The 14,502-nt window shown below is 44.2% G+C and overlaps 1 protein-coding gene across 1 annotated transcript in view; it reads left to right on the plus strand.

Moving 5' to 3' along the window:
- LOC144704466 (protein ENHANCED DOWNY MILDEW 2-like) overlaps nucleotides 1–14,502 on the plus strand; it is a 61,291-nt gene that overhangs the window by 17,354 nt on the left and 29,435 nt on the right. Inside the window, exons 12-13 of the mRNA XM_078576908.1 lie at nucleotides 483–575; nucleotides 7,010–7,051. Of these exons, the coding sequence (XP_078433034.1) occupies nucleotides 483–575; nucleotides 7,010–7,051 (135 nt within the window). The remainder of the gene's footprint in view (nucleotides 1–482; nucleotides 576–7,009; nucleotides 7,052–14,502) is intronic.

Consider the following 14,502-nt stretch of genomic DNA (forward strand, 5'->3'; position numbering starts at 1 on the left):
GTTCCTTTGGAACCCTGAGATTTGGTCGCCTGTGTTTCAGAGAGAGGACAGGGTCAAGTCAAACTCCACTCTGGTGTTTGACTGTATTATTTGAAGTCCCTTAAAATATTTGTAGCCTTTCTTTGAAGAGGGTTGACTGGAAGTTATCATTGCACTGGACGGCATATCCTTTAAAACGGAGCATAGGTGCCAATCTAGGCTTGTTGACATTTGTTTTGTCTTCGATCTTTTTCTCTCTCTCTACCCTTCCAAGATCTTCTCAGGATGGATACATATTTGGCCATCAATTATCGTCTTTATGAAGCTCTGGTACAGAGAGGTTTAGTGTCTGTACAAGTATTGCTTATACGAGGCGGTTAGATTGGGTCGAGTAATGTCTTTGGCTGACATGTGTGATGTTTAATACATCATTCCTTACACGGATGTTCAATTATTTCGCGTGGTGAATCATATACTCATGGTTCTTTCATTTAAATGACCAGACAAAATTTGGAGTTTATCTTGCACCTTTTCTTCATGGAACGCGCTACACATCTTATGGCCGTCACTTCACTCATGTTCACATACTTGAAGAGGTTGGTAAAAATAACTTATCTTCTCTATTTTTTTATTATTTTTATTTAATATGTCGATTTTAGCAAATTTTTAATCCTCTCATGATCTTCTAAAATAATGGCAAAATTTGATCATCCTCTTTTGATTTGAGGTAAACTTTTAACCAAGACGAATTTCCATGTCTATTTATCTGAAGTTAGTTGCCACTGCTCTGTGTATTATAACCTTCAGTTTATTACTTTCGTAAAGACCAGATCACCTCCAAAGAAGGAATAATATCCAAATGTGGAGTTATGATGAATCATTAATCATGCATGGCCTGCCTCATTCTGAATGTATACTGAGAAATACTCTATTAAGTAAATGCCCCACATGAATGTTTCCCTCATTCAAGATATTTGCTTCCAGTCACCATGTGCTTTGGTTGTTCTGATTAGGTTGCCACTCCTGACGCAGCTTGTATTTAACTGTCTCTCCTTCATTGCCTCTAAGTCTTGGCTAGAATCAACAGTCTCCTGAAATATTTACAATCTCCGACTGTCATAACCTGATTTCTTTTCAATCCCCACAATCTCATCATGTGTCGAATGTCTTTCATTATTGTTGCTTCATGTGGATCATATTACTATGGATTTCATTACAGGTTTGTTGTGGCCAATGCCTTCTGGCATTACTTGTCTCTTTTGCGCCTATTAGATTAAGCATCTCTGTATATCTTCTTATCTGCATTGGCTGGAAACTTTCTCTTTGTTGATCAAAGTTTTTTTCATATCTTTTCTTAACTGTTGTAAATGGGCTACGTTTTCTAAGTTGTCCATATCTGTTTTGGGAGGAGATTCACTAGAACAGTCAAAAGCAGAATAACCACTGGAGGCTATATGATATTAATTCTAAAGCAGCTCAAACTAATTAAGGAGAATACTCAATGAGTGTCTATTTTTTGACTAAAGGTTATTTGGAGAGAGATGGGCCAGCTTTGACCAGTTTAATATCCCCAGTCTTTAGACAGAGGATCTAGATTGAAGTAGAGGTTGTTCCTTTTCCTTTCTGTTTGATTCTATTACTTACCAACTGTGCTTAAAGTTAAAGCTGGTAGCAAGGACGCTACTTTTGATCTTTAAGCAGGATATTGTTCTTCAACACTCCTCTACATCACTTGCCACTGGCCTCTTTATGGCACAAGCATGCAGTGTGTTGCTTTTGGGATTTCAACCTGCAACCTGGATCTGTTTTTTTTTGGAATGATGCAACCTGGCTTTGATACTATGTTACATTGAAGCACGTACTAAATGTGATACAGACCTACGTATGTTGAATTTTTTTTCGTTGCAATTCCATGAATGATACATTGTAACAAGAAGATTGCACTTGGGGCGGCCGAACAGTGAAGGGGGATTTTTGGGCAAACTCATCTGTTATAGAAGAAAACGGTGGTTTGTGAAGGATGAGACAGGCCCAAAGGTGTGGCTGGTAGTTGGGAAAGGAGGTTGTCTTCATTTTGTGGAATCAGGCTAGGCGGGTCAATTATTAGAGTAGCAGGGAACCCGAGAGGAGCAGCCCACTGTTGAGGAGAACATGATGGAGCAGAATGAGAGTATGAATGGAGCACAGGTGGGGCATGAAGAGGAGGCAGCTTGAAAACGTGGAAACTATGTTCGAAAAGGCAAGAAGCCCATGTACCAGACGAACATTGAGATAGATGACCAAATAGCAGTGTATGAGCTGGTAGTTGGATGCTGGGGGAAGAAGATAGGGATTACAGCTCTCGAATCCAAAAATAGCAAATGGATCAGGATACTGGTGGGAGTAGAACAAGGAAGGGACTGATCTGGTATGCCCATGACATGCACATCATGGAATGTGTGAAGGCTCTGTGAGCAAAGAAGATGTATATGAAGTTTGATGAGCAGAGAAGAGGTATAGTGGGGGATACCTACGTGAATGGGGAACCGATGTGGTGTGCTTGAAGGAGACCATGTTGGAAAAGTATGAGGTGTGGGATTGGAGAATTGCAGGCAGGGACTTCCTTATTGGGTACTTGCTTGTGAACGCAATAGGAAGGTCCGGAGGGCTGATGGTGGCCTAAAGAAGGCTTTTCAAAAAGACTATTGGACAAGGCTTTTCAAGGCGGCGGTATTATTAAAGTGACGGGACGGCTTTCAGTTGGTGGTCATCTTATTCTATGGGTTGGTACACCTGGTTCTCAGGGCATTCCTTTGGGGGCAACTAACGGAGGTGGTTTCGAAATACCAAGGTTTACCACTACCGTTTGGTGGTGACTTTAATGGGACCCTTGAGGCAGACGACAGACCTAATGGAGCCGAAGGACAGGACCCAGGTTTTGAAGAATTCTGGGCACTCATCACAGAGGCATCTTTCACGGAAATGGGGCCAGGGGATTGCATATACACATGGAGGAGCTCAGCGGGCCCTATGACTCTTTCGCGACTGGGTCAATTTCTTTGCTCGATGGAGCTCCTTGAACAATTCCCGCTGGCAGACTGCAGTGGCACCTTGACCTTTATCAGATCACACACTGATAATTTGGCATTCACAAGAGAGAACTTCGCGATCCACATATTTTAAAATGGACAGATCTTGGCTTCAAGAGGAAGGCTTCAAGGAGAACATCGCAAGATGGTGGACTGAAAATTTACAGCAGGGGTTAGCCACAGTAAAGCTGTCTAACAAAATTTAAGGCCTACGCAACCACCTCCTGGAATTGAGAAAATATAACCAAAATCGTGTAATAGATGGCAATTTGAAGCTATAGCCAAAATCGTGGTCCTGGATGACCTAGGAGATATCAGATGTTTATCACATGAGGAAGGAACAGAGAGTCACAAAAGCTGAGACAATAGTAGAGGAGGTTAACAAAGTGGAGATGGATTGACTGGAGAGGTCAAGACAATTTTGGCTAGAGAAGGGAGATGCCAACACAAGATTCTTTCATCCTATGGCAAATGGGAGAAGGCGAACAAATAAGATATTGAAGGTACACATAGAAAACCAAGAGTACATGAGCGTCCAAGCTGTTGGCAGAATGTTGCAGATCACTTTAGGACCCTCTCACGATGAGGAGCTAGACACCAATGGAGGCGGAGAGCAAGAGGAGCAACTAGACTGAGGCACAACAGAGAACTGGTGAGTCCTTTCTCAGAGATAGAAGTCTAAGCGGTAATCAAGGGACTAAATGATGAAGAAGTCCCGGGCCCTGATGGCCTCCCAGTCTTCTTTTATATCGTTTTCGGAGACAATTAAGACAGAGGTAATGGCTACGGTGGAGAAATTTTGACAACAAAATTTCGGGCTGGAAAAAATCAACTGTGCATAGTTGGTACTTCTCCGAAAATGTCAAGGACCCACGAGAGTGGGAGATTTTCTGCCAATCACACTATCCAACTCCGTATATTTTATCATAGCAAAGGTCTTATCCAACTGCCTTAGGGAGGTGCTTCACAATTTGTGTAGGTCCTTTCCAATCTGCCTTTATTCCAAAATGACAATTGATTGATGGTGCAGCCGTCACATCAGAAATCTTGACTGCGCGGAAAAAGATTGATAGTAAGAGGGTTCATGTGGAAAGTGGATTTTGCTAATGCATATTATTGCCTTGACTGGGACTTCTTATGAGCCTCTTTGCACTGCTGAGTTTTTCCAGCTGGATGGGTGGGTTGGACAAAAAGATGTATTACATGCAACTCTTTCGCAGTGCTGGTGAATAGACATCCTGAAGTAGGCTTGATTTAACTGCAACAAGAGGTTAGACAAGGATATCCTCTGGCCCTGCGACTCTTTGTCTTGACTGTGAATGCCCTTGTCATAAGCACAACAGAGTCTTGTTCAAACAGGTTACTGAAAGGTTTTCAGAACCCCAAATTTTCCAACTCTTTCGCAGTGCTGTGAATAGACGTCCTGAAGGAAGCTGGATATAACTGCAACAAGAGGCTAGACAAGGATACCCTCTAGCCCCGCTACTCTTTGTCTTGGCCGTGGATGCCCTTGCCATAAGCACAACAGAGGCTTGCTCAAACAGGTTGCTGAAAGGTTTTCAGAACCCCAAATTTTCGGCTGGCATTTCTCTTCTACAACATGTGTACAACACCACTTTTTTTCATAGAGGGGCCTGAAGAGGTTATAAACCTATCCAACCTACTAGACCTTTTCACGAGCTATTTGAGACTACATATTAACCATGTCAAATCAACCTTTATTGGTTTCAGATTATTGCAAGAGGAGAAAATACATTGTTTCAGAGCCTTTGAAGACACCTAGTGGTACACTTCCCATGAAATATCTGGGTCTCCCATTGACAGGGGTTCATATCATATCTGTAAACTGGCATCCAGTGGTGGAGAAGATAGAGCGTAAGTTGGAAGGATGGCAAACTAGAGTGCTGTTGAGGGGGGAACAAGTGGTGTTGTCGCGTCACATGCTCTCAATAATTTCCATCTTCTACCTTTCGGTGTTGAAACTACCAGTGGGCGCCAAGAAGCTTCTTGAAGATATGATGAGAAGATTTTTATGACAAAGCTCATGATCGGAGGAAGGGGGATGGCCCTCATATAGTGGGATATAGTGTGCAGACTAGTTCTCTTAGGGGGGCTGGGAGTACTTATATTGCAAGATTTCAACCCAGCATTATTGGCTTAGTCAGTGTATGGATTTATGGGATAGGATACAGCTATGACTACATGGCTTAGTCAGTATTGAAAGACATGTATTGTTTGAGCTTGGACTGGGAAGTTCATGGATACCTTGTTCGAGCAGCATAAGTACATCTTACATCTTCTCAAGGAAGTAGGCCAACTAGCGTGTAAACCTGCGAGCACTATGGTCGATCCAAACACAAAGCTAAGGATCATATAGGAATTCCACCGGTGAATCGAGAGTCATATCAGCGGCTGATCAGGAGATTAATTGATCTGAATCATACTCAGTCTGATATTACATTTGTCATGAGCCTCCTCAGTCAGTACATGCACGACCCTTGTGCAATACACCTACTGGCCGCTTATTGGGTTCTGGCAAACCTAAAAGGTACACCTGGCTAAGGTGTCCAGTTCAAGAAAGGAAGATATAAAAGTGTTACACTTTACACTGATGCTGATTATGCAGGCTCTGCGATGGACTGCATGTATGTGTTTGGGAGCTTGGTGAGCTGGAGAAGTTAGAAGCAACATATTGTTGCTAGGTTTAGTGCCGAAGCGGAGTTCAGATCACTAGCTCAAGGTATATGTGAGAGCATCTGGATCAGAGGAATCTTACAGGACCTATTGTCCCAATTGGAGGGAACAGTATGTGTATACTGTGAGAATAAGACAACCCTTACTATTGCTCATAACCCGGTTTAGCATGATCGCACGAAGCATGTTGAGGTCGTTCGCCATTTCATTAAAGAAAAGATTGAAGCTTGGATTATCCAGCTGCTGTTTGTAGGATCCTCCAATCAAGTTGTAGACATATTTATCAAAGGGCTTCAACCTTATGCATTCTTCAAGTTAGTTGGCTAGCTTGGCATGGACAACATCCACACCAAGCTTGACAATGGATGTTAAACAGAGCTCCTTATTGTACCGTTTATTTCACTGTTTAAGTGACCTCTTTTTGTGAATTAAGTCACTTAAACTCAGGCCGGGCCCGGGCCTAGTCTCGTAGGGCCAAGCCCACGAGTGTGATTCATGGGTATTAAAACTGCAGACTCTGAGCATAAATTTCAAGTTGTCTTTTTCTTTCTGAAACCCTAAATGTAGAGGCTGGCTGCTGGTCTGTTCTGTTCCAGCAGAGCTGACAAAGAACATCCATACCTAATGTTAACCCTAGGAGGGGGAAGTGGATCAAGAGAGATGGAGTGAGAAGGAAAATGGAATAATGTACCAAAGATGTTACAAGAAGAGGGTATATATATACCCTAAGTGAGAGAAGAGAGATAAAGGGCTAATGGGCTTATAGAACAGGGCCCATTAGCCCGATATAGGAATATATCACTAACACCTAACTTGCTGGAGGGTGGTGGTCGCAGGTCCTATGATGTAGTTCTTTAGTTCTAATTAAGGGATTATTACATGTATTGGTAGACGGGCCTAAGTAAAGGTTCCTTTTTTCCTCTCTTTCCCTCATCCCTCTATTTTTGCGTATTTACTCAATGCATGATTTGCTATTGAGTAAAGGAGAATGCAGAGTTTCCCATTAATTATATATAGCACAATTCTTGTTAGTTAATGGAAGATATTTTCATTATGGAAGAAATGATCTTATCTGAATATTAATGGTATCCAGGATCAAAAAAATGGTTTATCCAGGATCAATCTCTTGAAAGCTTTATCTTAATTTAGAAATAGATAAGCACCGAATTGTCTTACTGATATTTTATTCTTTTTTTAAATGGTGACATGCTGAGAAAACAGTTTTTTCTAAGCAAAGATTGGTTTTTTAATATCACTCTCTTGTGCAGATTGTTGAAAGGCTTCATTGGTACGTACAGAGTAACGATATGGTAAGGATGAGTGCTTCTATTGGAGAAGTCACCCCTTTGAACTCAATTCATTTTCTACTGGGTAATTCAAATAATTATTGTAATTTGTTCTTGTTGTTGATTTTTTATAATCATCTAGTAACAATGCTGATTATTTTCTACTTTTAATTTTTTTTTGTTTCTACCTTGTGTTTTCCTTTTTTGAATGGTTGTTTTTTAAAAAAAGGAAGATCACCCAAGATTGGTGATCAACCTGCAATTAAAATAGATGAACATAATGGACCCAACTTCACCCTCTTCTAAACCAGTATGTCACAAAAGATACCATGTCATGAAGAATCTTGTCCATTAAATCTGTCCCCTCCTAAAACACCACTTCATTGTGGTGCAGCGAGATTGCCCTTAGCATCAAGAGAAGCCTTCCCCATATTTTTCCTGGATTTGTGTTCCCAGCAGACTCTCCGAAGGCCTCATCAGAAGATATATCCACCCCTCGGATCCGCAGCGATGTTCATATCACCTGGGCAATTTAATATGGAAAGAGAAATTGAGAACAATCTTCCTGTCCGCTTGTGCATAGAACACATTTTGCCAATGCGTCCAGGAACTTTCTTTTTTGGAGATTGTGTTACAAGTTGCCGCCTCATCAACAACCAACAAGAAATCCCCACCTTTATAAAAATCCACTGCAGACCACATGCGATAATGGTTGTTGAATCCTCTGACGCTTCCCTTTTGATCTTCATCTAGGCATATCTGATCTAAAAGGATGTGCCCCACTCCCAGCAATCTTGTGTCTCGTTCAAAGGTCTAAGATATATGAGCTCTTTTGCATGCCCATCAATTCTTCCAAGATCTCGTTAGATGAGCCATCCCAAATTCGCTGAACATGTATTGAGGATTCCGCGCAAGGGTAAAATGTTGTGTAGGCTCCACCTGCTGTGTGCCTCTTGCCTCTGAACATGTATTAAAACATTGTTTTTTTTTTTGAACAATTGTATTAAGACATTGTTGCTGAGATTTCTGCCTCCAATTTGGCTCCAACTTCTTATTTTTCTCCTCCACCACCTCTGGACACTTATTCTTTTCCATCATATCTTCTTCCACTTTGTTCTGTAGTCCTCTGGATCATCCAGTTGTCAGACTATAAGGCGTCATGCCGCCTTCGGTTGCCCCCGTCTCGGATTTGTTTCATGACCCTTGTAAGATGATGTCATAGGCTTACAAGTTAATTGGCCAATCTCACGGTGGCCGCTCCTCGCCCCCGCTGAGATGACAACCACAACACCAGCTCTTCCTTGAAACCCTTCTCCTGCAGCCATAATCTATCCATCTTAAACTTTGTGGACCTTTTATGGCCTTCATGACCCCGTCCATACTATCAAGGAATGGTGCGATAGCAGTTTGAAGAGTGCTCGCACATCAGCCAATGGGAACCTCTCCAACAGTTCCACCAAACATGGGAATGTGTCAAAGCAAGAGAGTGTGGTAGGCCCTTTCGTGCTGCATCATGTGTGCACACAGTTCGTGGGACCCATTTCCTGCAACCCTACTAATGTAAAGATCAAAATGCTGCTGAACCTGAGTCCTGCCCTCTAGCACCATGGGGACTATTCTCATCTCTGTCATCACTTTAAAGCCCCCCAGAGGGCAATGGGATCCCATGGAAAAAGGATACTGCTCCGTCTTGGTCCTCCCATATAGTCTCGCCAAACAGCATCAATTAGAGCTTAGACCCATGTCACATCACGCTCAAAGCTGTTGCTCCTCCTTTTCTGCTTTGCTGCTACCTCATATTGTCCCATCCATGACTTTCTTTAGAAAATGCTGCTTTGTTCCAAGCCATCATCAAAACCTAGAATCAACCATTCACATTTACTACTTGGAAATTCTCTAGGAAGCCTCACCCTGTCAGATTCCTATCATTTCCATCATCATCTCCTGCAGACAGGCTACCATGGCACCCCACTCATGAAGGTATCTTCCCACTACTCCAGATCATTATTAATCATGGAGTCCGTGTATGTTCCAAGAGATACACTTCATATCTGACCTATGGCCCCCTTCTTGCATATGCTCTCTCTACAGCTCCACTGCTTTGACCATTGCATGTGCCCATTGGTTCTTGAGAGGGCTGTTCTCTGCCTCCACTTCCTACCTGACATTAGAGGGCTCCTTCTCAAACTCCTCAGTATCATTCACCAGTTGGCTTTTTTTGTCTTTGCCCAGCAGTTTTCCTGGCCTGCCCTGTCTCCTTTATCTGAAGTCTACCGTTCTTCTCAGCCAACGTTCATATCTTTCTCCCTGTCTCATCTGGCAATGTCAATTTATCCTAGCGGTATACCACACCTTTGAACTGTATAATATCCCCCTCCACGATTTGAGTTACCTAGTTATTTGGGGCTCCTGCACCATCTTGTATCACTTGCCTGCTTCAGCTTTGTTTGTCTCCGCTTATATAATATCATGATCCCGCTCCCAACCTGGACTTCAGGCGTCCACCTTTGGTGTCTCTCATTCTCTGGTGTCGGCAATGATTGACTTGGACTGACTGGCTTTGTATGCTCCACTCTCCCCAGCATCGACATTGGCATCAGCAATATTGGTGCTAAAGTAGTCTCTTGGCTGTCAAGAGGAGTGGTATCACCCTCTCATGGTGACCCTTACTCTATCTGAGCGTGGTCCGGCTTTTAAGACCTGTAGTCTGCTGATCAATGACTAGTGCCAGTGATGTTTTAGCTGGTGGCTTGCTTCCCACTCGACCCCTCAATGGATGTCATGTCTCGTGGTAAATGGATTTGAGGTTGTTGCTTCAACTGAATAGCTGAAAGGTCTCTAATAGTCCTCCCTCTCACTTCCTCCGGGGGGAAGACACCAGTGTGTCACTGTGTTGTAGCCCATGTCTTCAAGATGATTGTGGCCTGGCAGTGTATAGTGTAGCTGTGGCCATACCTTGAAGGCACCTCTCAGGGCCTTAAATCCAAACCATCTCAGGCTGCTGGTATATTTCCGTCATTGCCACATCTAATATCAAAAAATATATCACCATGTTGGGGTCCCTGAATGCCAATCTGTTAAGATGATGTCATGGAGTGTCCTGAAGGATCTGACCGTGGCCTGCGGTGCTCGCTATGTTCGAAATCCCATTAGAACCCGTCAAAATTCCATAGCTCATGCCGGACCTCTGACTACAGGGAACCCCCAATTATGTCCCTCACTTCCAGAGGGAGGCCATTGCACAGATCTTCCCCCCCAACCGCTGATGATGGGTGGGTTTCCTTGGATGATTCCACGCGCTTCACCCCCTGTACATAGGCTATCATGCCTTTGTCACTTCCCTGTTGGCCGTCAAATTGGCGGGGAAAAACTTCTCCACACCATCAGCAAATGAATAGCTTTCTGCAAACCCGTGCATGGCGGCCCCATTCCAAGCATATAAAACTAGTATTTTCCATGTCAATATACCCCTCAATTCTGTGTCTTGTTTTGGCCAGCGTACTTTGTCTCGACATGATTTCTCGTTCTCCCATCCGTCATCATATGGCCCAAATTCAAATGATGACTGATTTAGTGTTGCCTCCAGATTTGCCTCTACCATTCGCTGGAAAAATGCCATCCTTTGTCTAACCATCTCTGATAGGCCCTGATGTTGTCTCCCGGGTGCACCATTCCCAGGCCCACTGGCCAATGTAACTGCGCAGGCACATTGAATAAGAATGGACTCCCTCCTTCCCCTGGACTGGACCATGTCGCCATTGCCTCCACCTCAAAGTGAGTGTTGGCTTCTGCTGTCATAGTCTTCCCTGTGCCCTTATCCATTACGATGTTCTCATATGCAGGAAGACCCCGGTTAGCCGGCTTTTGTAGCTGTTGAATACTCTATATGTTCCTTAGTTTCTCTCTCTTCCATTGTTCCGTCCATATGTGCCTTCTTGAAGAGAACCCTAAGACAATGTGTTGTGTTTTCTTCTACACTTTCTCTCTCCTCGGAGCTTTCTCTCTCCTCAGAGCTTCCCCTCCTCTGAGGATTCTTCATGGTATCAGAACCTTCTCCTCAGAACCATATAGCCATCTAGCTTGATCTATCTGAGCCCATCAGGCTCGACCTGTTCGTCAGATCTATTTGCCACTCAATCTACTTCCTCTGAGGTGCCGATGATTTGTTGCTCGATCTATCGCCATTAAGCTCGATCTTCAAGCTCTACCTGTTTGGTGCTCAAACTCGACCTAACGCCAACAAGGAACCTTTGGCATTCAAGCTCGACTTGCTCGGCGTGTTCTCATCGCCTCCCAACTGTTCGACGTTTGTCCTGAGTTGACATTCCTGCAGATTCAAGCTCAACCGCCAACGCTTCTCGGCCTTCATTCCTTTGCTCGGCGTGTTCTCATCGCCTACCACTTGTTCGACGTTTATCCTAAGTTGACATTCCTGCGGATTTAAGCTCAACCGACCGACGTTTCTCGGCCTTTATTCCTTGGTCTTCATTACTAGGCGTGTTCTCATCGCCTACACTGTTTGACGTTTGTCCTGAGGGGTTCTTCGGTCGGCATTCCTGCAGATTCAAGTTCAACCGTCCGACGTTTCTCGGCCTTCATTCCTTGGCCTTTCTTTTGGCGTTCCTCAATTTTTATTCGGCATCAACGTTACTCGGCGCTATCAGTGCCATCTTGATTTGTCCAAGTTAGAGTATCTCCTCACTCATATTAATCTTGCCGGATCTCCATCAACAATATGGCGTCTAATGATTCTACTACCTCCGCTGCCTCTTTGCCACCAGGGCTGTCTCCTCATTCATTCGAATTGAGTTCTTGGTACTATTTGTTGCCCTGTATACCTTCTGAATCTCGAATCACTGCGTTGAATCTTCTTTAATGGCGTTAGTATGTTCGAATTACTTTGAAAGTGAAACTTATGAAGCATCTTCTGGTAGAGCCGCTGCTTCCCATTGCCTCTCACTATGATCATTGGCTTGATGTTGAGGGTGTGGTTCATCGGTGGCTTCTCGACAGTATCAGTCCATCATGTGCTGCGGAATTCTTATCTCTAGACTCAGCCAAGGAGATATGGGATGCTGCTCAAGAATCTCACTCTAAGCAAAACAACCTGGCCATTATTTATGAACTCGTGACTCGCTCCAGTAATTTAGTCCATGGCCCAGATTTGTTCGAGCTTATAGCCTGGGATTGACATCTCTTTGGGCCGAGTTGGATCACTACATGCCTCTTGATTCCCAACTTGGTTGATCGTGGAAGTATTCTCCAACTCTGGGTCTTCAAATTTCTCATGGGGCTAAACCCCAAGTATGAGTCTCTACGCAGCCAGCTTATTCATTGGGAAAAGGTTCCTACCTTGAAGGGGGCCTTTCTTGCGCTCAGATGGAGGAGGTAGGCTGGGCATATTTCACTCGGAACCTGTCTCGGCGATGGCTATTCAGCTGCTGGGGAACTCACGACCTACACCTACTCAAGGTGGGCAGCCTCATACGCCCTCTCCCCCGGTGCTGCAACCTCACGCGATTCCCGCAGCCCAGAAGTCAATGAGTATAGGCCACGGGCCCAATTGAAATTCTTCTCTTTTCTGCATTTATTGCAAGAAAAGAGGTTATACTAAGGATACATGCCACAAGTTACAGAAAAAGAATGCTCACCAAAATCACTCGGTGACTACTTTGGTGCCTCCGATCAATACCCCTGCCTTCACAGGACCATCCACGGTTTCTTCTACATCGCTCCCTGGGCCACCTCAACCGATTACTGCAGACACATCTTCTATGGGAGATCAACTCGGGCGTGTTGAAATTGACCAACTCCTACAACTCCTTCAGTCTAAATTGGTTGACTCTACTTCACTGGTTCATCAAGGCACACATTTTTCCCTTTCCTCTTCTCATATGCAATGTATCGATGACTCAGGTGCCACTGCTCACATAACTCCCTCCTGAAGGTGTTCTCTCCTACAACCCCTCTCCTATTTCTCATAAAGTTCGTACTGCATCTGGTCAACTCCTACCTGTGGCCGGTGTTGGGAGTGTCCAACTCTCTTCCCATCTTACCCTCAAACATGTTCTCCATGTCCCCCGCCTTACCCTTAGCCTTGTTTCCCTTTGTCACCTTGTTCAAGATCTTGGCTAAGACTTATTTTTCGACCCTAATAATTGCTTCTATCGTGATAAGGTTTCGAGGCAAATGACTACACTTGCTGAGGAATGCGGTGGTCTCTACATCCTTCACCACTCTCCACCTATTTCTCCTTCAGTCCCTGCTATTGGTGTGGCTCTCTCCAGTGCAATCTAGGCCCCTCTTTGGCTTCTTCATCGTCGCTTGGGACATCCTTCCTTCTCTACTTTGAAACTAATGTTCCCTCGTTTGTTTCATGGACGTCATGCAAACGGGTTTGTTTGTGAACTATGTCGGTTAGCTAAACATTCTCGGGCATCTTATCCTCCTTCTGACCCCTCTTCGCGTTCATCATCTCCTTTCTCCCTCATTCACAGTGATCTCTGAGGGCCAGCCCTCATCTCTAGTACTTTTGGCGCCCACTGGTTAGTGATATTTGTGGATGATTCCACCCGCTTTGCGTGGGGTTATCTCCTCAAAAATAAATCAGATCTTAATGCAACTATCATTTCGTTACATGCCCTCATCCATAATCAATTTGGTATATCTCTCAAATGCTTCCGCTCCGATAATGCCCGTGATTATGTTAACTCCACCATTTCCACCTTCACCTCTCATGATATCGTCCATGAAACGTGCTGTGCTTACATGCCTCAACAGAATGGTCTTGCAGAATGCAAATTTCGTCACATCTTTGATACCACTCGCTCTCTCCTTCACATGAATATGCCCAAATATTTCTGGGGTGAAGCTTCTCTAACCATTGACCACCTCATCAATCGCCTTCCCTCTCGATGCCCTGCATCGGGTCTATCCCACAATTTCCTTGAACGCTAATCTTATTCCATGTATCTTTGGGTGCACCTGCTACATCGCTACCCATCATCTTTCTTGGGATAAACTTGATGCTAAGGCGCCCTGTTGTTATTTGTGGGTTACTCTTCTCATCAAAAAGAATATAAATGCTATCACCCTTCTACTCATTGCCTCCTTGTGAGCAAAAATGTTACCTTTGATGAGTCTACTCCATTCTACCGTCCTAGCTCGTGGTCCTCTCCTTCCACTTCCTCTTCATACGATGAGTCCCTTGATTCCCTTATTCCACTTACACCGCCCTCCTTGTCTCCTCTCTCTACTACTCCTCCATTGACTCTCCCCACTTCCGCTCCACAAAAATTTGATGGGACCACGTACCATCGTAGTCAGCGTCGTCCCTAGACTGCCCCTGCCTAGACATCTGCACCACTCCCTGCTGCACCACCCTCTCCTCCCTCCGGCAATGCCTTTTGATGATCTTCCCATTACTCTTCGAAAAGCCCCTTGATCATGTACCTCCACTTCCCTTTACCCTTTGG

This window comes from Wolffia australiana, chromosome 1 (genome assembly GCF_029677425.1).
Source record: "Wolffia australiana isolate 7733 chromosome 1, ASM2967742v1".
NCBI lineage: Eukaryota > Viridiplantae > Streptophyta > Magnoliopsida > Alismatales > Araceae > Wolffia > Wolffia australiana.